Source organism: Populus trichocarpa, chromosome 14 (assembly GCF_000002775.5).
Source record: "Populus trichocarpa isolate Nisqually-1 chromosome 14, P.trichocarpa_v4.1, whole genome shotgun sequence".
NCBI classification, from domain to species: domain Eukaryota; kingdom Viridiplantae; phylum Streptophyta; class Magnoliopsida; order Malpighiales; family Salicaceae; genus Populus; species Populus trichocarpa.
Window position 1 is genome coordinate 11,098,171 of NC_037298.2, and position 23,211 is coordinate 11,121,381.

The following is a 23,211-nucleotide window of genomic DNA, read 5'->3' on the forward strand; positions in this document are numbered from 1 at the left end:
CAATTAATTTTTTTTTATCAAGATTGGTATTATAAAGTTAGTTGTTTTTATAAAAAAAAACAACCTTTATAATACACGAGAAATCACATTCTTGTAAATCCATAACAATATGCTAGTGAGGTATCACATGATCATTGCCTCAAAAGACAGTCAATTTATATACAATTATTAAAATAATTATGAGTTTTAATATAAATATATTATATTTTTATACAAGCCAACTTACATGTCCATTCCATTTTTTATTGAACGATGTTGGTCTTACAATTGCTAAACTGACATATCATTAATACCTGAATACATTGTCAACTAGTCCTAATGGTGGCCTATAGTAGAACTTGATGAACCTCTTCTAGCTCACATCATGTTTGTCTCGTGAACCCATCAAAACAAGTTGTTAATATTGCAAAAAAAATGTGACATAAATTTATATACATGTAAAATAATAAATTTATAGTAAGAATGAAAAAAAAATCCAAATATTTATATATGTTGTGCGGTTTGACATGTTTTTCTGCTATGACCCCTTTCACCGTATATACCACATTTATTTTGTGTTTGCCTCTCTTTTACATCTCTATTGTTATATAAATGAGTGGATCTTCTTCGTCTCTTTTTTGTTCTCTATCTAGTTAGGCCTCAATGTACTATTGGCTAATATATTCAGGCCATAGTGATATGTAGGTAAAGGTTGAAAATAAAAAGCATATGCATTTTATTCATTTCATTATAATAGAAAAGATCCGTAAATTATTTATGGTCAGTATTTTACAAGGTGCAATATGCAATAAGTTGTGAACATGGTTGATGGTATAGTTGTCATTTACCACAATTGCAACTTATTTCATAATTGTTAACTATTTGTCTCACATCTCTTCGATTTCCAGCTATATGAGGGTCTCAATTTAAAATAAATCAATTTCAAGATTAAATCTACTTGAAAATTGTCTTTTTGATATTCTTGCATCAACAAATAGTTTAATAAGTATAACTAGAGGCCACAATACACCATATTTTAAGAAAGTTTTGAAATTGGTCATTCTCTCAATAAAATATTTATTAAATTTATAAAAGGTTGTTCGCATTTTAGCCATTCCAAACAAGCCATGAACACCTTTTGATACATTATTAAAAATCTCTAACAAATTAATGATTATATTATCATAACAACGACCACTATTATATAAAAGTACTCATCTCTCTTTAGGTTCAACTTCTAGTCATTCTTTTATATCATCACCCATCTCAATCATATCAACATAAAATCTATCAAAAGAAAAATTGAAGGTTCTTAACACATTTTATACAATATATTATTCAAGGAAATATTTTTTAACCTAGTGTTGAAGTTATCAATAAAGTATCATGAACAATAACGATGATACCTTACTAGCTCGAGAAATATTGTACCATTGAATTTTTAATTTTTGCATATCTATCTAATATAGTACATAATGTGGTACACCCACCAATGATATATTGATGAAGTAAATCTAAAAATCATCTCTAGTTATTATTCATCTTTTCTTTAATCATAACATAACACAATAGGTAAACCTCATTATTCATGTCCAAAGGAATTGCAATCAATAACTTTGCCTTGCACTTTTTATATATGCAAGTGTCATCAATACTAATTAGAGTATGATGGTGTTGAAACCCATCAATTAAAGGTTTAAATGCGCAAAATACTCTATCAAATATTGATTTATTATTATAAACCATTTTATGATTCCATTCAAAAACTGTATTTGGATTTGGTTCTTTGAGAGTTAATATAATCATAGGTATTATTTGAAAGGACTCACTGTGCATACCAAACAATAACTCCAATATTTAATGTTTAGCTACCCATGTTTTGTAATATGAGACATTATACTCATGATCCCTATGTGTAGTAGCTTGAATATTTACAATTTACATACTTATATTGGCTTTCATAATTGTTATCATCACCTCACTAATGAGATTTGATCCAATCTGACGATGGCCTTGCAAAACTAGTGGGTTTAGATATTTTTATAGGCCTTTTAATTTTAAGATCTGAAATGAATCAGATCTTTGGTCATACCCTCACACAAAAACCAATTAAAGACGGATTCATGAATACATTGCAACTACACATAAGTTTTGGTTAAATATTCCACCTTATATTGTAACAAATTATTTATATGCCACTACTTAACTATAATAGTACATTCAAACTTCTATCTGAATTTTTATTCAATCTTTGATTCATTATCCAATAAGCCTGAATTCCAACAACTCAAAGTCTGGTCATTGAATGTCATTTGGGCATACCCACTCACAACCTTAAATTTAGGAACGAGATGTCTCATTAATTAGCTTAGTGGCTCAACTAACTCATCTTTCTTATATTTCTTAACTATATCAACATGATGGTCATCTTCATTGTCACTTGCTTTATATTCTTCATGATAATATGGAGCATCTGTTATACCTAACCGAGCTTTCATATCCATAATTTTTTGTGTCAATGTTAGGTGCATTTCATCACCACCAAAACTAAAGGGGCCAACAGTTTGTGATGCTTGTGTGCTCATTTGAGTGTATTTTAATATCTAAGTGAACTCCATATTAAAAGAGTTTCCTCCTCTAGGTTTATTATTGAAGTAAAACTTTAAAATTTGCAACTCATTTTCGGTGGCCAACCCAAACATTAAATTCAAATTGCCATAGCTAGAAATGGTTTCATCAATATAACAAATTGGACACACCCTAACTTGCATCTTCTAATTAATGTCAACTTCAACTTCTCTCAAATTCCACCTAATTTGACCATATATAAATCTTTTTATTTTATTAAAAGAAATTTCTAATCTAGTAGTTAAGAGCTTATTATAAGTGATACCATTATTGATATCGGCAATAGTACCACCATAAAAACATAGTAATCCAATGCTAAAAGATATTTTATAAAACAACACAACAAAACTCAATCTTAATTTATCAATATTGCAAATTAATCAAGGTATCTAATTTCAACAAGACTTTAATCAACAAAACATTAAACCTTAACATCATCAATAAAACCATAATCTATCATTTTTTTTCCTTAAATAACATAATTTATGAACTCAATTGGTGTAATTCAAATATAATTGCCAAAATATATAGTTAATTCAACTAAACTCTAAACTAACAAAAAACCTTAACCCTAATGTCATTATCTAATGTCATAGTGACCACTCTATTTCCTCGAAACTCGGAGAAAATGAGTCTTTTATATATGTTTGAGAAGGGGGAAATGTTTGATTTTTGTAAAGGAGTCACCACCTAGTATTATATTAATGTTATAAATTAACATAATTTATACATAATTCAAAAAAATCCTAAATTAACTTAAAAACTCTAACCCTAAACCCTAACATAATCAAAATAAAAAATTAGCCCAAAACATCTAATTAATAGAGCGGGTGTGTAATATACTTGAAATTATTGAAACCGGATGGTAGCAAAATATGGTAATGACGATCAGATTTGTGCATAATCACACAGATGATAGGAGAGAGACTGTCGCATTTGAGAAAGAGGTTGCTTCTCATGATGGAGAGAAAAGGAGAGTATCGTGGTCGAAAGAGAGAAATTAGATCGACGACTATGATGGAAAGAGAGGAAGACAGGAGAAATAAGGAAAGAAATGAGAAGAAAAAGGGTATCTGATGTTTTAATCAACTAGAGTCGTATATGTCAAATACAATTCATGAGTCACAGATGTCACATATGACTTCATAAACTATGTTATTTTTCTAACTAAGTTTTAATTATACTATTTTCTCAATATTTTATTTTTACTATCCTAATTTGATAGTAAAAAAAAGAGTTGATTGAAGATGACAAGATTGTATGTGAAAACAATAAGATGAAAACATCTGACAAGGATATTGCAGGAGAAAACTCATCTAGAGGCCCACCGCATTTTTGTATAGAAAAAGAAAACTTAAAAAGGGATTTTTATGTAGGTTTAAGTAGCAAAGACAAGCAGGTAATTCTAACTTAATTATATAGACAATGTTGTTAAAATCACGAGTATACTCATAAAATTATATGATTTTATGAGTCAACATATATTATTGTGTAAAATCATGTAAAAATAATAAAAATGATAAAATCAGAATAAAATCGGGTAAGATCATAATTTTACTACCTATGGTATTATTTTACAATAATCCTAGATTTTCAATTCTTACTTTCTCATCAGATACCCTTGTGTTTACTCACTAATACATAAGTCCCATAAGTGCTTGTATTTATAGATTTTTTCTTCAACCAATAGTGCAAGGATGAAGAAAACATAGTCTTGCTTAAATCCTTTCTAAAATAAAAAAAATCTATTATGAGACAAAACTTTGAAAATTCTTATTCTACAAGGATATTTTTATGGAAAATAGTGATAGATCATACTCTAAAGTCTGATTCACTATATGTTTATGCCTAAACATCATAGTCTTTTAAACAAGTTTACAACATTATGATTTCTCTATAGAAAATCTCATAACTTGTCTCAGATATGATCTAACAATGAACCAGACTTCAAGATTAAAAAAAAGGTCCTACTTTGAATTGTTTGATTTATTTGTTTTAATACAAAACCTACAATCCCTTATTGATCTCACTTATTGAGATTTATGGTGTGTAACAAACAATATATGAAACTTATAAAAGTATAACAATATCTAAAAGAAAGCATAACAATATCTAAAAGTGTTGTATTATTTATCAAGTCAAAAGACATCAGATAAACTAAAACACTACAGATAGTTATACATTTGAAGGGAGCAATGGAACTGGTGTTAGCCAACAAGAGAGTATAGTTGTGAAGATATAGTTGTTTTCAATGTTTTTCTTGGACGTAAAGTCTTACCAATCACTTCCAACTTTTTTCCTTAGATCTTGCATGATAGGATTTTATCATGTAAGAACAAGTACATCACATCTTGATTGATGAAATTTCTTATTGTTTGTATAAACCATGTATGAAAAAAAAATATTTATAATTTTACAATTTGGTTTTATAATCCGAGTTTATAGTGTATTTTCTTTTTGTGTGTCTATGCTAAATGGTGGAATATTTATCGTTGTCCCTGCATTTAAGTCCTGCAAAACTTACATGATAAAAAAATATGGACATGAGTTAAATATCCTATTAGGGATTTGAGATTAAGAGAAAAAAAAAGCCATGAATGGAAAACTTATTTATCCTGACAAAACCTGATCAAATAGGAATGTATATTTTTTTTAATGCATTTATAAAGTGGCTCGAGGAACATGCTCTGATCTATGAGGAACCTAAATATATACATATTATTTTTTTCCTTTGTTAGATACATTTTTTTTAATAATTAGTATTTTTAAAATAAATTTATTGACGAGTTTGCCTTTTTATTACTTGTATATTTAACGATAAATAATAAACTAGGAAGAAACTTTAAGAAAAAAAACTATGTTATATGTTAACTATTATAGATAGATAGATATAATATTGGAATGTGAGTATAGAATAATTATAGATTTTTTACTATACTAAATCCCACCCCACACTGATAAATATAGGATGAAAAGGTATAATTAGTATTATCACTCGCACCACACTGTGAGTATAATTCTAAGTTAATTTTGAATATAATAAAAAAAATTGTATCAATATTGTGGATGCAATTTAAAATATCATGACTTTTTTAAATTTAGAAATGCAAACATACTGTTTATGCTAAAGTCAATTTTTTACTTGAAAAAAATAATTACATTATTGATATATTTTTATATATCACTTTTTTAATTGAGAATTAAAAAAAATGTTTATTTTTTATAAAATAAACTAAGAAATATATGAACTGCTAAATAAAAAAAATTGTTAACACTAATTAGATATTAAAGTGAGAAGAAAATCTCCATGGTAGAAATAAAATATAGATGCACATAAAAATATTTTACATTAATTGTTTTTATTTTTATTTTAAATTTTTCATTTATTTTATCTCAACAGCTAAAAATTATTGGTAATAACAAATATTTTTGTTTTTATAAAAAATTCATGCAAATACAACTAATTCATATACAAGAAAAAAAATTCAATATAAATAAAACTAATTTCTTTGAAGCATCATGCAACAAAAAAAATATATAAAAAGATCAAACATTATTTTAAAACATAAAATTAATTCAATTTTTTTAAGAAATAAGAGCGAGATAGAGACAAATAGCATAAATCAATATTTAAATAGAAATAATTAATGAAAATAGATAAAAACAAATAAAAACAAAAATATTTAAAAAAAGTCATGCACTAATGGGCCAGGCTCGTGCCTGGCCTTAATCAATAACCTAGGCCTACACTTGGAGTATTTAAAAAAAAACAATTCCTTAGCTTCCATGTTTTATTTTTCTTTTTCTTTTTTTTAAGGCGCGTAATATGTCACTTACAATGGTAGGCTATTTGTGCGACATGTCGCTGACTGGTCACTTTTTTAGTCACTTTCTATGACTGAATTATTAGAATCCATAATTACAGACCCCAAAAATCCAATTCTAGCTTGTCCTTACTTGAAAGCACCTCTAAAACACCACATAAACATTTAAAAAAAAATATAAGGATAAAATATAAAAAAAGGACCAAAAAAAAGAAAGAAGAGGAAGAAGAAGAGTGAAGAGCAACTTAAAATTAATTCAATATTTTTAAGAAATAAGACAGAGACAGAGACAAATAGCATAAATCAATATTTAAATAGAAATAATTAATGAAAATAGATAAAAAAAAAACAAATAAAAACAAAAAAGATAAAAAAAAAAAAGTCATGCATTGATCGGCCAAGCTCATGTGCTTGACGTTAATCAATAACCTAGGCCTACACTTGGAGTATTTAAAAAAAAAACAATTCCTCAGCTTCCATGTTTTATTTTTCTTTTTCTTTTTTTTAAGGCGCGTAATATGTCACTTACAATAGCAGGCTATTTGTGCGACATGTCGCTGACTGGTCACTTTTTCAGTCACTTTCGATGACTGAAATATTAGAATCCATAATTATAGACCCCAAAAATCCAATTCTAGCTTGTCCTTACTTGAAAGCACCTCTAAAACACCACATAAACATTTAAAAAAAATATAAGGATGAAATATATATAAAAAAAAAAACCAAAGAAAGAAGAGTGAAGAGCAACTTTATTGTTCAAATGAATAATGATGTCACTAAAAAAACCCAATTCTTATAGTTGTATGTATAATCCACTCAGCATTTTTTTTATTGCTCTTTATTAATCTCTAGCACAAGTCATATAAGAAAAAATTAACTTGTACATCAATAAATCAATTCTTAGTTGTTTTTTTGGTTTCTATTGTTTTTTAATCCAAGAAAAATCATTTCTTATTCTCAAAGTCACTAATTTTTTGTAGGAAGGACATGGAAACAACAGATCACCAAAAAACACCACCTTCATTTTAGTTTTTATAATTAAATTAATAATTAATTTGCCTCCATGTACAACGCCTTGCCCAAGGCAAATATAAGATGATCGCAATGAGGTCAAAGCAAAGCTGACAGACAAGCACTTCAATACAAGCAGCAAACATGGGTGATTATTTTTTATTCGGTTTTAAACTAAAAAAACTAACCAAACTAAAATTTATATTTTTTTAAATTATAAACCGAACCAAACCGACTAACCAGTTAAAACCAACCATTTCAGTTTGGTTCGGTTTGATTTTTTTCTTTCAAAACTGGCTGGACTTGTTTCCATTTAATTGGGCTTTTACTAGGCTTGGGCTTAACATGTTTTGGGTTCAAGTTGACCATTTTGCAACTGTTGTTGCTGCTGCTACATTTATCATTCACTTACTTGAAGAAGCTGAAGCAGACTGCAAAAGAAAGTTAATTGAGGCCAAAATCAAGACTACGAAACAAAATTATGTTGCTGGTTCTGTTAGAAAAAGATTATATTGTTGGTTGTGTTAGAAAAACAAGATATTTTTCTAGCAAGAAAGTGATAGTTGCAAGTAAATGTCAACAATCAAATGAGAATTTCAAACAAAAGTTTACTTCCAAACTATAACAAATAAATAATTTCCAAGTGAAACTTTTGTTAGAAAACCAATAGAAAAGGACAAAAGACAACAAGAAAATGTTTTCCCTACTCGAAAACCAAGTTGTTCCACCTTTGTAAGTCCAATGAATCAACAACCTTCAGAGTTCATACATAAAGCTTATGAGAAATTTAAAATTAAACCAGGTTGTGGAAACCAAAGCATATTCTTGAGAGAAAGTACTCTTTTATTTATTCACAAACAATTCAAAAAACCTATTTTAAAAAAACATTTAAAACCCAGATCAATTTTCTTAGTAAATACGAGCAAGCAAACAATGAAAAAGTACTTAGATTTTTCCATCTCCAGCCTCACAAAACTAAGAAATTAGAGATAGAAAGAAAAAGAAGGAAGAGAGGGTTGAGGGAGAGTTGAGCAAACTATAGAGGGAGGGGAGGGGAGGGGAGGGTGGCTCCGAGAGAAAAGGAAATTAAAAGAATAAGGTTTTAGTAAAAAATAATTTATATCTAACTTTGAATTAGAGTTGAAACTTGAAACTTAATCAATCCAATTCAGTTTAATTCAATCGATTCTAAACTTTTAAAATTAAACCGGATTTTTTTTAATTAGTTAATTTATTAAACTGGATTTTTTTTAATTTTTTTTCAGTTAATTTTTTTTTAATTTTCTCGTTGTAATCAGTTTTTTAATTTTTTTAATCATCCCTAGGCAGCAGCAGCAGGAGATAATTCGAACTGTTTAAGCGTATAGGGCCTAATACCTAGCTCTGCTGTCTCCTCAAACTATAAAAATTTGATGCGGATGAGACTTGCTGCCTCAATCAATTCTTCTAGTAGGAAAACAAATTTTTATGACTAATTAAATAAAACTTTCCACGTGTAAACAAATTCCATAACCTTTGGAAATAAAAGCATATTTAATGTAAGTGTCATGAATCCAATTAAGTGGAAGAAAATTCCACCAGCAACCTAGTTAGAATTTCTGGATAACAACAGAGCTAGCTATGCCGGCCTCCTCGATTGTCTGATCGAGATCGGTGAGTAGTTTTGGAGGGAATCCCATTATCTGCAGTTGATAATTGCTTGCCCCACCTGGCCTTGATGCCTCAATGAAGGCTCGTATATCTCTAACATTATGGTTTAAGTTGAAGCGAGGGACCATGCGAGTGCCATCTGCTAACCTGAGCTGAATTAAGGTAGTTGGTGATGAAGAATCTATAACTAGATCTGGGGTTGGGTGGGGAGCTGCCTTGAGAGAAGCAACAGCAACAGTTGGCTCAGAGGCAGCAGGGTCGGTAGGGGTGCTGGTGCTACCTAAAGCTCTTCCCACACCTTGGAAAGGAACCTGAGGCTTCTCTGGCTCCTGCATAAAAGCAGGAGGTCGAGGGAACAGTGATGAAAAGATAAATACAGAAAATAAAATTTTATTAAGAAAAATAAAGTGGAAAAGGGGAACTCACAGAGTAGTTTTCCTCTCGCCTCATGAGATTAAGATGCACTTGAGCCCTCCTGTCTGCTGGTTCAAGCTCTTTCGGGCACTCAGACTGCTTGATGCTCTGCACGAAAAGCATTTAATAAATAAGCACAACTTCCCATTAGAGGGTGAACACTAAACGAAATGCAAGTCGTTCCATAAGCATCATAACTTCACATATCCAATGGAAGTTGGATAAAGCAGAATTTACTGCGAAATTAAATCCAGCATTTAACCAGAAAAGAATCAAGCTAAACCCTCAAGTCAGAAAGATACTTGCAAACAAAAAACCAATTAACAATGGTGTACCATTAAAAAAGCAAGTTGTTTTGCTTATCTGACACGGTTCGCAAATCCAACTTGCACTCCAATAACATTATCGTGCTTAGATCCAATCGCAATAACCTTTTACCTTGCAAACTAGACTAGTCCTCAAAGCCTCGTAAAAAAATTACTTGAAAATAAAGAACAGGGTTAAAAAATTACTTCCAAAAAGGAGGCATTAGCAGGATCATCAAACCTCCTTAAAGGACCATCATCATCCACGGTGAACCCATTCCTCCATAGAGTGACAGTGTGATTGACAGCTGCAGGTGGTTGAGGAGCAGGTGGAACTGTTGTATCCCCTGAAAGTAATCTCCCTGTTCCAGGGAAGCTTCTCGAACTTGAAGACGGCTGAAGGTAATCAGCAGTTGCTCCTGAATTTCTAGCTTGGTCAAAAATTGCATCCACATTGTGACGTTTGGTAGGGTCTTGAACCAGCATTCCACTAGAAAAAAAACTTTCGATTAACACAAAATTGAACTAACCCTAATTCAACAATTCAGCTTAATTAATTTAAAATTCTAGGGTTTAGATACCTCTTTTCACCGCCAGCGTAATACTGCTGCGGCTCATCATCATCATCATCGCTACCGGACCCACCATCAGGAATCCGATTAAGATCAGCAAGCGTTCTGACTCCGCCACGTGTCCGATTAGCGCTGGGCTTCTTATCCCTCGATCTTGGCCTGTTGGGAGCCCGAGAAGGAGAGCGAGAGCGAGACAGTGACTGGGAGGGAGAGTGAGACTGTGGAGGGGACGGAGGAGGAGAGTTAACAGGATGAGAAGGAAGAGGAGGGATTGCGGTTACGAGAGGAGGGTCGGAGTCGCTGTCCATGAAGGTAGAGATGGCGGAGTCGAGATCCCATTGGTGACTTTCTAAGAAAAAGAGGGCTTCTTGTTTAGAAGAAGAGGTGATCTCGCAGAAACCGTCGATTAAGGCAGCGTTGTTAGTGTCATTGAGATCGAGATTTGATGCCGCTGTGTTGTCTTCCATGGATGGATTGGCGATTATGAGAATTTGTTTGTTTGTTTGTTTGGGTTTAGCGGAATGCCTTTTGAACTCAACGGTGACAGACACTGTCCTCTACATTTTCTCTGGGACACGAAATGTATACGTGCACGCGAAGAGAACGGTTCCAAATTAATAATTATATAAATATTAAATAAATATAAAAATTGCTTTATGCTAATTAAGTATTTGATTTTACGTTATAAACTATTTTTTAAAATTATTTTTTATTTAGATAATTTTATATGACTTTAATATGTTAATGTTAAAAAAAATTTAAAAAAATTATTTAATATATTTTTAATTAAAAAACACATATTGAACATTAGATGCATATTTCTACTATGTTTTAATTAAAGATAGTATATTATGTGATTGTAATGTTAAAAACATAATAAGATATAATGACTTTTGTGTGTGTGTGTGTGTGTGTGTTATATAGAGATAGTGTGTGTTGGTTTTTTTTTTTCAAATATAACTTTTTTAAAGCACAAACCACGTCTTATAAAAGCATATATTTTTTGGTTTTAGTTTCAAAAAAAAACTAACAACATCTCCAAACCAAATACCCTGTAATCATTTAAAATATTACTTCATGTTTTATTCCTGTGGATGACCAAAATGATTATTGTCTATTTTATTGCAATTAATTTCAAAATACCAATCTAAAACATAATATATAAACCAAGCATAATTTTTCAATTTGTATTTACTCTCCATGTAGGTTTTATGGTACTCTGTGGATTTATTTTGTTTTTAGTTTTTTTTTTTTTTTGTCTTTTATATATATATATATATATATATATATTTTGCATGAATGTATCAGGATAACAAGAGTTGAAACCGAACTAAGCTTGTTTGAAAAGTGTGGTTGCAGTTTCCTTTCAAAGTGCTTTTTACTCAGAAATGTATCAAATAATATTTTGTATTTTTTAAAAATCATTTTTGATATTAACGCATTAAAATGATATAAAAACACCAAAAAAATATTAATTTAAAGCAAAAATAATAAAAATTTTAATTTTTTTAAAAGCGTTTTTGAAACGTAAAAACAAGCAGGATCTTAGATCCCATAATTAGACATACTTGTTTTTATCAAGATTAGTGGTCGACTACAATAAATATCACCACATCCATTGTTTAACTATCATATTTTAACATCAAAAAATTGTTTAGTTGTCTTTGAAATAATCCTTTGTAAGATGTATAATTTAATGATATATATATATATAGGCATGTTTAATATTACTATTCAATCATGTTTTTTTTAAATTGATCATTTTAATATGTTAATATAAAAATAAATTTTAAAAAATATTATTTTAATATATTTTTAAATAAAAAAAAAACTTTAAAAAATAATATTTAACACAATTCTAAAGATTGTTAAACAGCCACATTTATAAACCTAGTTTTATTCCATATCCTTTTGATACCTACTTTTTCATTAAAAAAATAAGGTAAAATCGATCAAATCAAAAGATTTGAAACTCACTGGATGACAGGATCATTCGATTTTTTTACTAATTTTAAGATTTTTCTACTATATATATATATATATATATAAAGGAAAAATAAAAATAAAAATCAGCTATATATCAGAGAAGAAAATACTTTGCTTGCCGCACAAAACCAATACGATGTGCTTGTTACCACATTCATCCAAATAAATTTCGTAAATTATCACTAAGGGGATCAGAGGTGCATTCTGATCTCTCCCCTTTCGTTATGTTCAATCAATTCTGACGAAGTTCAAGCATTGCCGTTGTAGCCCTCACCTCCTCCGTTTGGAAGGCGAGGCACAACGACTGGTCCGCCTCGAACTCTTTCAAGAGCATAGCTTATTCTCAATGGACGACCTAACAATGCCTGCAATGAAATTATTTACCTTCACTCTTGGAAGCACTTCGACCACTGACACAAGAAATGAAAACAAAGCAAGAATACCCATGCTCACCTTTCCATCCATTGCATCTTTCGCAGATACAGCCTCATCTTCTTTACAGAAACTAACAAAACCAAACCCTCTTGATCTACCACTGTTTCTATCATACAATATATTCACTGAACCACGACCATCCCAATGAATTCGAGATCACCACAGATTACGTTAGATTAGATTTGACAAAGGAAGGGGATTGAAATATTCACTGAGACAATTCATCGAACAAATGGATGACATAATAATTTTGCAAAGTACTAGTACCTTCCGTGACATCTCCAAAGGAAGAGAAAGCATCTTTCAATGACTTCTCGTCAACTGACCATGACAAACCTTGAAAACACAAAAATCTCTGAAAGTAAGGGCAAATCTCAGCACACACACACACACAAGATAGTCTAGAAAAAATAATACATGGGTGACGGAGATAGACCTGCAACAAACAGTTTATTATTGGTGGCGGGATTGTGAGCTTTTGTTAAAGCTTTTCTAGCAACTGACATGAGATTTCTATTCATTCTTGTTCGAATTTACTTTTATCAGGAACCACCTGTCTTTTGTTATTCCTTCTGCGTTTATATAGAATTTCCTTTTCGGGTTCAAAAGTCAAAACTAGCCAATTAGTCCCTATATTACAAGAAACAATTGAAGTAATCCTTTGTTTTTTGTTGAGCTTGTAATTTAGGGGCATAAGATTTTCAAAATCTTCTATCTGAGTGTCTCTGTTTTTATTTCTGTTATTTGAGTATGTAAATCTTTTCTGTCTACGTATTTAGTTCTGTAGTAATAAATCTTCTTGTGGACCTTCTAAAGTTCGAGACTTGTTGGACCTTCGCTAATACCTGGGATAAATCTAAAATCAAATATTTCTGAGCTTGAAAGAGGTGGGCCTATTTCATCCTGCATTTTATGCTGGGCTTGGTAAATCATAGCCCACGAGCCACCACAAGAAAATGAACGTCCATTGAATAGCTGTCGCAGCAAATTTCACAAAGAACAACGAGCAGCGTCTGCCGGGGGACGGAATCACAGGTCAGTTCTTTCTCTCAATTGACGAACTTGGTAAACTAGTTATCTTGCTGTTTAATTACTTAGATATGTTTTAGCCATCATTTTCATTCGATTTGCATCCAATTAAACTTGCAATGGAAAGTTTGAAGTGGGATTGGTCAATTTTAAACGAACAAAGGCCTTTAGCTGATTCCAAGTTTGCACGCTAACTGTTCGATGCAATGCCACAGAGTGTATGTGCGTGACATTTCTTGAGTTCTCTAATTAAGTTGCACTCTGCTGATTCTTGTTCTTTGCCTTGAGCTTTACTATGTCGTAGTGGGCTGTCTTGGTATAGTATTTCTTGCACTCTTTGTTTTGGACCCGGTTCGTTATCTTGGTATTAACTTTGTAGCTTGTTTGGGCCTTTGTTATTCTTTTTGTGCTAATACTGCGATTCCATTGATAAAATTTGTACGCCTACTGTTTGGATTCCTTCTGTGTACCTTGAATAGGGGATGCTTTGTTTATCTGAATCAGATATTTAACAAGGGGAAAACTAATGTGGGGAGGGTACTATACGTGACATTTTTGCGTATCAGCTGGAGGTTTATCGAGTTTTGGGGTTTTCCCCTAATTTTTCAGCGTTGTTGAGTAAGAGTTGGGACATCCTTAAATTTCTAGGTTTGTAAATAGTCTTACCGATTCGATTTCTTGATATTTACTGATAAAGTAAGACAGAATGCGGGTATGTTTGTTATCTCTCGAGACATTTCATTAGAGAACAGGTTTCTTCTGCCTTCAATACTCAGTACCAGTCAGTTGTCATTAATGTGCCTTTCATATAATATATCTGATAAGTATAATTTAAGAATCAAGAAGAAGATAGGGAAAGGAGAAGGTTGTTTAAGAAATAACTGCATATCCTTTCACTGAACTCTTTTAGGCTATATATAGATATAGTAGTACAGGTAGGAAAAAATAACAAACATGGCTACAGACTAGGAATGCTGAAAACAGAACAGAACAAATTGACTCAACAGACAAATGACTAAATAAAGAAATTAGACTAAGTCTTCCACTTTGCCACTACACGTCATGGTCTCTTCCACCTTGCCATTCCACAATTACACATCGTGGTCTTCTCATCCCTGCATGTCATGGTCTGCTAGTGTGCAATCCCTGCATGTCGTGGTCTGCTAATGTGCCACTACGTTGCTGTGAAGTGGTGAAGTGGTACATATCAATATCAAACAAGATATCATGTTCTTTACTCCTTTTGAATGCATTTTCTGTATTTCCATTCATTTACTTGGAGTCATCTCTTCTTGAAGTTTCTGTCCCTTTAGCATTTCATTCCATATGAAAAATAACATTGCTAAGAAGTTTTAGCGTACAATGCAGTTACAAAAGAGAAAACATGAATGCATTCAAAGCTTTCAAAGCCCAAGTTCCAATTGCATGGAGTCCGCACCTGTATATAACTTTGGTGAGGGGCATTCCAGGAACTAGGAGACTTCACAGGCGTACCTTAGAGGCATTGCGTCTTCACAAGTGCAATCGGACTGTCATGCGATGGAATACTCCTACAGCCATGGGAATGCTCCAGCAGGTTTTAGTATAAGCTCGGATTAAGTCGTCAGTTGCATTTTGTCAGAAAAATAAAGTCTTAAATCCTTGTAATTGCTTCGACTCATAGGTCATTGTTTTGAATGTAATTCTTTTTCCCATCAGGTGAAGAGGTTAGTTGTGATTGAGACAGAAGAGATGTACAAGGCCCGCAAACAAAATGAGGCAAACCACCAAGCTTTACGCCCACCATTGGTCATAAATCACTTGCCTGCCTCTGCAAGCAGTTTTTCTTAAGATTTTGTTCTATGTAATTCTTCAGAGGTCAGCTTTCCGTTTCTCAAAGTTTGCATCTGTTGCTCAAGATATCTTTCTTTTTTTTTTCAGAACTGTATTTCTAGAAGGATGTTGATTTTACACTTGTCCTTATTCTACATAGTGGAGTCGGTGGATTATACATCTCTTTGCTTGGGTATTGACATAGATATCAGAATTCAAAATTAGCAACATCATTTGCATCTACAAGCTTTGTAGTTTAACCAATGATTTTAAAAAGTACTTGGTTTTAAATATATGAATCTGAAAATCGTGTCTTAAATCATACAATGAATGGACACCCAACATCACATCTAAAGTAGCTCAATTTTCAATAGGTCTGAAAATTGAGTACAAACTAGCACTCTATAATTGTGTTTTTAAAGGCTGTGTAAAGAAATTTCAGAACATCAGGAAGGCCTTGGAGAGCATGTAGACTACGGTCCTTCCTTTTCATCAATGTTGTTTTCATCTTGTATGTTTATGACAGTTAAATCATTTCCTCCTCCTTCACCATCTCTAAAACAGTCAAATCATTTGCAGTTTTAAGCTCTTTCTCTTCAGAGTTCTTGGGCTTGATATACTGCTGGACTTTGTACTGATGCTCCCTTGCAAAAACTAGGAAAATGAATAGGTTCAACAGTCCTAGCACTGCAAGCATCCAATAGAAGTTATTTAACCTCCCTTTATTCAAGTTGCTCCTGAGCCAGATTTTCTTGGTAGCTTTGTCAACTAAAGACACCAACAAACTGCTAACAAAGAAACCCATTGAGATGCTGCTAAGGAAAAGCCCAGTGCTCATTGATTTCATCCTTTCTGGTGCCTCTCTGATGAAAAACTCAAGTTGTCCAACATAAACGAAAGCCTCCCCGGCACCCACTAGGAAATATTGAGGGACTAGCCAAAAGGCACTTATCATTGTATTTTGTTGAATAACAGTTTCCCTTCTTTCTTTCTCAATGATAGCAGCAGCCACCATAGCTAGTATTGAAAGAAAGAGTCCAATTCCAATCCTTTGAAGGCTTGTCAGTCCTTGTGCGTTGTGGGTGAGCTTTCGAGCCAGGGGAATGAAGAGTCTTTCATTTAGGGATGTAAAGAGGAGAATGGTGATAAAGAGAAAGGTGGAGTATGAACCTGAAGGAATAACCAAGGAGCCAACTTTTCTGTTCATGAAGGTCGCTTGTTCAATGGTGAAAGTAGTCATTTGAGAGTAGACTGTCCAAAAGAGGATACATGTAGACCAAATTGGGATGAGCTTTAGTACCATCTTCACTTCTTCAACTTCCGTAACTGTCGATACTATCCAAGGGTCATTTTTTTGTGCGCTGGAGGTGGGATCCATGATTGCAGCCTTGTCAAGATACCTGATGAATAACAGATGAGCAAACTTATATCAGTAGTGACAGTAATGATGATTGAATTCTGGGATATAAGGAAAATTTCCTTAAGGGCCTGAGAATAAGCCAATAAATAATTGTTTCTGAAGTAATTGTTTTGCCAAGTCAAAACTTACTTGAATTTCTCTGTGTGGGGAACTGTGGCACTGTCATAATCATTCAGAAGGCTGGGATGGGAAGGATAAGGGTGCCTCCTCTTCTTCCATGCCAAGAGTGATACCCTCCATATGGTAGTTAATGGGCTACCTCGAGGCTTCTTGAAACGGTACCACGGTGTCCCACAGAGCAATACTGCTACTGCGATCACCATCGTCCCCGCTGAAATTCCATATCCCCACCCTCTTCCCACGTTATCTTGTATGTATACAAGCACTATAACCGCAAACAATGACCCGATGCTAATGCAAAAATAGAACCTATTGAAGAAGAAATGCATCGCCTTCTCCTCCTTGGGATCTGTTTGATCGAACTGATCAGATCCAAAACCTGAGACATTAGACTTAATTCCACCACCACCAAGTGCTGTGGTATAAAGTGCTGCATATAGCAGAGCCAGTTGATTTCCACTGGCCTCGATACACTGATAATGCTGTTTCCTGTAGTCATCGCACTGTGGGGGTCTCATGGTAGGAATGGTTGTGGCCATGGTTAATAGACTGAGCCCCTGGTGCATATGATAAGGAATTAGCAGTGTGGCCTGAAATTAGAGATAATTGTGCGCAGATTTTGGTAGGCCTAGCTCCTTTGATTTTTAGGTCCATGTTATTGACACTTTCATCAATGTTCGGCTCAATGATTAAATTATATGCTGCTGATTTTCTTAGCTGGAACTTGAAAGGGTATCAAAGTTCAATGCAATAGCCGATTTCCAGCTCTCAGAGCACGTCGATACTAGAGCAACATAAATTCTCAGAGATTTTATCCTCTTTAAGCTAGTGACATGCAGGCATGCAATATTTTAGTTAGAAGCTTACCAAAGCAGTTATGGATGCGAAGATAGCAACTGCCAAGTACCGACCAAGCTTAGCATCTGCCAAGAAACCTCCTAGGAGGCCGAGAAGGTTGAGAGTACCCATGAAATTGGTGACTATGGTTGCAGATTTTGCTGATGAAATATGCAGCTCTCCTACTAGGTATGTCACTAAATTCATTGATATGCCCATGACGCATATTCTCTCTGAAAGTTCGGTCCCTGCAAAACAAATTAAGGTGGAGATTAACAAAGTGCTTCAATACATATACTTAGTAACACACATGCTCTTGTTGATGAGAAGCACCCAAAATGAGCCCCGCAGCAAGCCATCCTCCAGTTCTGGACTTGTCCACAGGATTTCCTCGAAAGTCTACTGCAGGATCAGCGTGCGCACCATCTTTCCCACTGTGGCTTGTTGCTAAAACCTGTTACAGTTGAGAGATGATAAAAGAAATAAGATATTACCGATGAAATATGTAGTATCACAGTAGAGATGTTCAGGCAAGCCGTTACCATTATTGAAGAGAGAGACAGAAACAGAGAGCAAAGATCGGTGTTATGTAGACCTTAACTTTACAGAGGAAGAACAGAATGGAGGTGCATTAGGGACTACGTATTTAGTTCTGTAGTACTCTTAAGAGAATTGTTGAATGAGTTCATGGTTGGGAGGGAATATAAATATGACAAGGGCTGGACATTAGAAGGAAGTGGTCGCACTTTTTTTTCTAGTGGTGAAGAGTGGCTTGTCATTGTTTGTTGTTTGGACTTATCATCATCCTGGGGTTCAGGTCCCAACAGCCACAACCTCGCAAACTTTGGGGAAGTGGCAATCCTTGCATTCTAATTTTGCTTCGTATATCTTCTCATCTCATCATTATTATGAGATTTCAAACGTCGTCTAAAACCTTTGCTTTGAATCGTTTAAACCAGATGTTTTTTTTTTTTTTTTTCAGGTCAGGTAAAGTGGTGTCCTAGTAATGTATCAACATATTTTATACACAACTCATTAAAGCATGATAGAATAACAAGCCTATGAGGTGAGTCTAGTTCTATTTCCAAACTCAATATCTTTAGACTCGGTTACGTGCTGAGTTATAGTTCTTATGGGTCTGACAATATTCCATACTCAACCACCTTAGACTCAGCTACATGCCAAGCCCAAACACCTATGGGTCTAGCAAGATGTTAGAATTGAACCCAAGTGGGTTTGACAAGATAACAGACCCAATCCCTTTAGGCTCAGCCATACATCAAGCCCAACCACCCGTGGGTCTAGCAAGATGCTAGACCTAACCCTTTTAAGCTCGGCTGTGCATTGAGCCCAAGTGCAGGTGGGTCTTGCAAGACGTCAAACCCAAACCCCTCAGGTTCACATTGAGTCTAAGTGTACATGGGCCTGACCAAACGCCATACCTTAAGATAATCATCCCCCAACACTCCTAGGTGTATAAAAGGTCCTTTAAGAGTCGACTATATTTCAATTGATATTAATGCTATAATTGAGTCATTCTCATCAACATTAAATGTTGTGTACAAAATAAGATATAAAAGTTTTCTATAGCTTCATTGTTTGTTCATTAACATTAATGATGTGTAAGGGTAACATAATTTTAAAACCCGGACCGGCCCGGCGGGTCGACCCAAGACCCGTCCGACCCGGGTCTGGGACCGGTCCGGGTTTAAGTAAAAACCCGTCGGGGAGTTGGCCCGACGAAACTCGGTCGACCTGGCGGGTCAGCCCGGAACCCGGGCGACCCGGGCGAGACCCGGCGTTTTGGAGTTCGATCTGGGTTTGGAGATCTTGAGGATTGGCGTTGGGTTCCCATTTTTTTCTTCTAGCCCTGACAATTGATGACTGTAACTTGAAAAAAATTGAAGGTTAAATGAGACCAAACTCACACTTTCAGGAGAGAGAGAGAGAGAGAGGCAAGGTAACAGTACCAGCACCACAAGCTTTATTACCATCATCAAATCCACAAAAATTTACAGGGAAAAGATGTGAAAGAGAGAGGGTTTGTCTGGTGTTTTTAAGCTTTAAAGGATGGGGGCATCAAGGAGCAAGGATCGTGCTTCACAATCTACCAGAAAAGAAAGAAAGAAAAAAAAAAGAACATTTATGTCGACAATGGCATGAAGGAGGTTACTAAGGCATTTCAAAAGACTTGCATCTGATTTAATAGCAGGCAATAAGAGCAGATTTGTGCAAAAGAGCTACGATTATGAGCCCAGAAGCGAGGTTTCTTCGCCAGATAGGAGTTGCAGCAGGGGTCGGGGTTTCCACCTTTATTTGGTCATTCTGCTATGATGTAAGGTGTAGTCGTCCCGAGGCAGCATGATGTATAGTGTTCACCCCAGGGGAAAGGCTTTCAAAAAATGAGGTGAGGCAGATTCAAAGAAAGCTGAGCTCTTTTGTTATGCAATAAATGAAAGCAAGAAGGAAGGAGTGAAAGAGGAGGTTAAAGTGATAGAGAAACAGACAAGTTTGTCCCGGAAAGCATTTCAAGGAGCCAGAAAGTGTAAATATACTTTAACCTAACTGACCCCCTAAATAACCCGAGTTTTATGGGTTGACCCGGGTTGACCCGGGTTGACCCATAAAACTTGGGACCCGGTCCATTAGCCGGATTAAATCCCGGGCCGGGTTTTAAAACTATGAAGGGTAATCTATAACTCTACTATTTGTTTCATCAATATTAATGATGCGTAAGGCTAATTTTCATAAACATTGATGTTGATATAGGAGATTTTTTCCTTACTAAAATATTTAAAAATAAAAGACTTTCGATCTTTTAAGTAAAACAATAAGATTTAAAGTATAAAAATTATAAATATCTTTTGAACTATTCAGGTAAAGAAATATATGATCTTTATTCTTTTATAATACATTCTCAAAACATTTATTATATAAAAATTAAGAGCAAGAATTCTTATTCTTAGAGTTTAATATTTTTCTCTTCACTTATTAGAATCTTTTAGTATAAAATTACTGACACAATTATTAAAGAGTTCCTGAAACTATATATATATAAAAAAGATTATTTTACAGTAATAACTTTGATTTCTACCACCATTGCTATTCCTATCTCTAGAAATTACCATTTACTTTTCAAATACTAAAACACTATTTCTGTACATATTGGATCATCACCCAGGAAAGCATACCTTTATCCCCAAGAATCACGTATGTTACTGTTATGTAGAATGAATATTTGTGGTGTCCCCACCATTCTTTGATTTCTTTCAGCAATGATGGCAAATTGGTGACTTCGGAGTAATCAAGTGAGGTTATACTGATACATGCTTATACGCAAGAGAAATAATGTAGAATTATCCAAATTTATTTGCTGGAAATATTTTTTTTAAAAAAATGAATTTAAAAAAAATAAATTCTGTGAATTATTTTATGATGTTTGGTAGTGTAATAAATAATAAGTTGAAAAATATTTTATGTTTGTATAAAATGTTTGGTTATTGTTGTTTTTTAAAAGTACTTTTTATTTAGAAATGTATCAAAATTAATTTTTTTATTTTTTAAAAATTATTTTTGATATCAGCGCATCAAAATGATCTGAAAATACAAAAATAATAATTTGAAGTAAAGAAAAAAATAAAAAAAATTTAAATTTAAAAAAAATGTTTTTAAAACGCAAAAATAAACAGAATTTTACAAAACTCAATTAAAAAAACTTATAAAAACTAATTTATAAAAACTGCATTTCAAACTTAATTTTTTAATAAATTTCATAACATAAAACATAGTATGATAAATTATCAAACACCTAACTCCAATTTTTACGCAAACACAAAAGTTAAAACTAAACAAACGCACAAATGAATCGACCAAACTTTTCATTTCGTTCCTTTTCTTCTGAACAGTCGTCAGCAACCAGAAGTTAGTGTTAGTGTTATGTACCAATTTGACCACCACAAGAGGTTGAGTGACCAAATTGCGAGCTCAAGATACGGAGTCATGGTGGCTAAATCTCCCAGCAAGCTGCTTGGTACCCAACCAGATCAAGATTATACAGGGCTCATGCTCCCTCGGTCAATGGATGATTTTCTCGTTCAGGTGAGAAAGAGCAGCTCTAGCTAGGTCGATCTGATCATTTCTAAACAAAGAGAACGAACAAAAATTCATCTCTCTCTCCCCTTTCCATGACTGGTATCCGGCCGGTAACATGCTTGTTCAGTTCATTTCCATCAAAAGAGAGTAGCATGGAGAAGCCATGAATGAGGATTCGAATCCAATCCAATTACATGGAAAGAAAGCGAAACCCATCCTGATTCCTGACCATTGCTCCCGAGGACAACCGATGATACCTCCATTAATATTCTTGTAAGCCATTTCCATGGAATGGGGGCAAGTCCCTTCTTAATGTTTAGAGGGAAAAAATTAAAATTTGATGACAGTTTTATTTTGCTTCTAGTATTCAAAACCGACCATATCACTTCCTTCTAACTTATTCTCTGCTTTCTGTTTCCGAATATAATAATAATAACAAGAAGAAGAAGAAGGATGTGGTTGGAATTTGGCTGAACGTAGTGCCCACAAGCCATGCTTAAAGAAGGAGCTGTGGCCATCAATGGATGTGGAAATCATGACGTGGGAAGCTATGGTTACCACTCATCATAGAGTACAAGATGCCACTGCTGGTGAGCATCTTGAAATTTGAATACTCATCGAGACCAGGGTCCCATCGCAAAAAGTTTTTTTGGTTTCTTCGCCAGTTCAAGAAAGGGCAATTCGTCACATTTTTTACAAACGATGAATCCCTCAATAATAGATGGATGGCATGATGATGATCTAGCTCACCTTTGTCCTCTTGACGAGAGGATGTTTGGGAGTTTGGTAGTGGTTGCTTTTCAAATAGCTTTTCGTGCTGAAATACATGCCAATGATATTTTTTTATTTTTTAAAAATCATTTTTGATATCAGCACATCAAAACGATCCAAAAGGTACAAACCGCACTCAATTTTAGCAAAAAAAAAAAAAAAATTGAAATTCGCTGAAAAGCAGGTTGAACAGCAGAGCCAAACGCTAAGTGTCGTCAATTTTTAGTTCCGTGATCTGAAAAACGCTGGCGCAAGCAGTGATGGTGACCATAGAAATAAAACTTTTTCTACACCGACGGGACGGGTTAACTCGAAATCCAGTTAAT

General features: G+C 33.7%; 4 protein-coding genes across 5 annotated transcripts; 1 reads left to right on the forward strand and 3 right to left on the reverse strand.

Annotated features, from left to right (window-relative positions):
- Positions 1 to 8,936: 8,936 nt before the first annotated feature.
- On the reverse strand, positions 8,937 to 10,979 carry LOC7462075 (plant UBX domain-containing protein 4). Its single transcript, XM_002321110.4, has 4 exons — positions 10,393 to 10,979; positions 10,019 to 10,301; positions 9,519 to 9,614; positions 8,937 to 9,421 (listed from the first exon to the last, which is right to left on the reverse strand). Exons 1-4 carry the CDS (start codon positions 10,848 to 10,850, stop codon positions 9,032 to 9,034), a joined length of 1,227 nt encoding a protein of 408 aa, XP_002321146.3. The 5' UTR covers positions 10,851 to 10,979; the 3' UTR covers positions 8,937 to 9,031.
- A 1,463-nt stretch (positions 10,980 to 12,442) lies between these two features.
- Positions 12,443 to 13,564, reverse strand: LOC112324152 (glycine-rich RNA-binding protein 4, mitochondrial). Its single transcript, XM_024585631.2, has 4 exons — positions 13,241 to 13,564; positions 13,072 to 13,140; positions 12,823 to 12,929; positions 12,443 to 12,734 (listed from the first exon to the last, which is right to left on the reverse strand). Exons 1-4 carry the CDS (start codon positions 13,323 to 13,325, stop codon positions 12,618 to 12,620), a joined length of 378 nt encoding a protein of 125 aa, XP_024441399.1. The 5' UTR covers positions 13,326 to 13,564; the 3' UTR covers positions 12,443 to 12,617.
- A 98-nt stretch (positions 13,565 to 13,662) lies between these two features.
- On the forward strand, positions 13,663 to 15,825 carry LOC7462077 (uncharacterized). Of its 2 annotated transcripts, none has more exons than XM_024585633.2 (3): positions 13,663 to 13,839; positions 15,202 to 15,409; positions 15,532 to 15,825. In XM_024585633.2, the coding sequence occupies exons 2-3, from the start codon at positions 15,218 to 15,220 to the stop codon at positions 15,661 to 15,663; spliced, it is 324 nt and encodes a 107-aa protein (XP_024441401.1). In that variant the 5' UTR covers positions 13,663 to 13,839; positions 15,202 to 15,217; the 3' UTR covers positions 15,664 to 15,825. The 2 variants fall into 2 exon arrangements, with proteins under 2 accessions (XP_024441401.1, XP_024441400.1); XM_024585632.2 differs by lacking the exon at positions 13,663 to 13,839 and adding an exon at positions 13,901 to 14,051.
- Positions 15,826 to 15,912: 87 nt separating this feature from the next.
- On the reverse strand, positions 15,913 to 18,919 carry LOC7468520 (protein NRT1/ PTR FAMILY 6.4). Its single transcript, XM_002321112.4, has 5 exons — positions 18,565 to 18,919; positions 18,356 to 18,476; positions 18,053 to 18,270; positions 17,195 to 17,742; positions 15,913 to 17,045 (listed from the first exon to the last, which is right to left on the reverse strand). The coding sequence occupies exons 1-5, from the start codon at positions 18,565 to 18,567 to the stop codon at positions 16,172 to 16,174; spliced, it is 1,764 nt and encodes a 587-aa protein (XP_002321148.3). The 5' UTR covers positions 18,568 to 18,919; the 3' UTR covers positions 15,913 to 16,171.
- Positions 18,920 to 23,211: the final 4,292 nt, after the last annotated feature.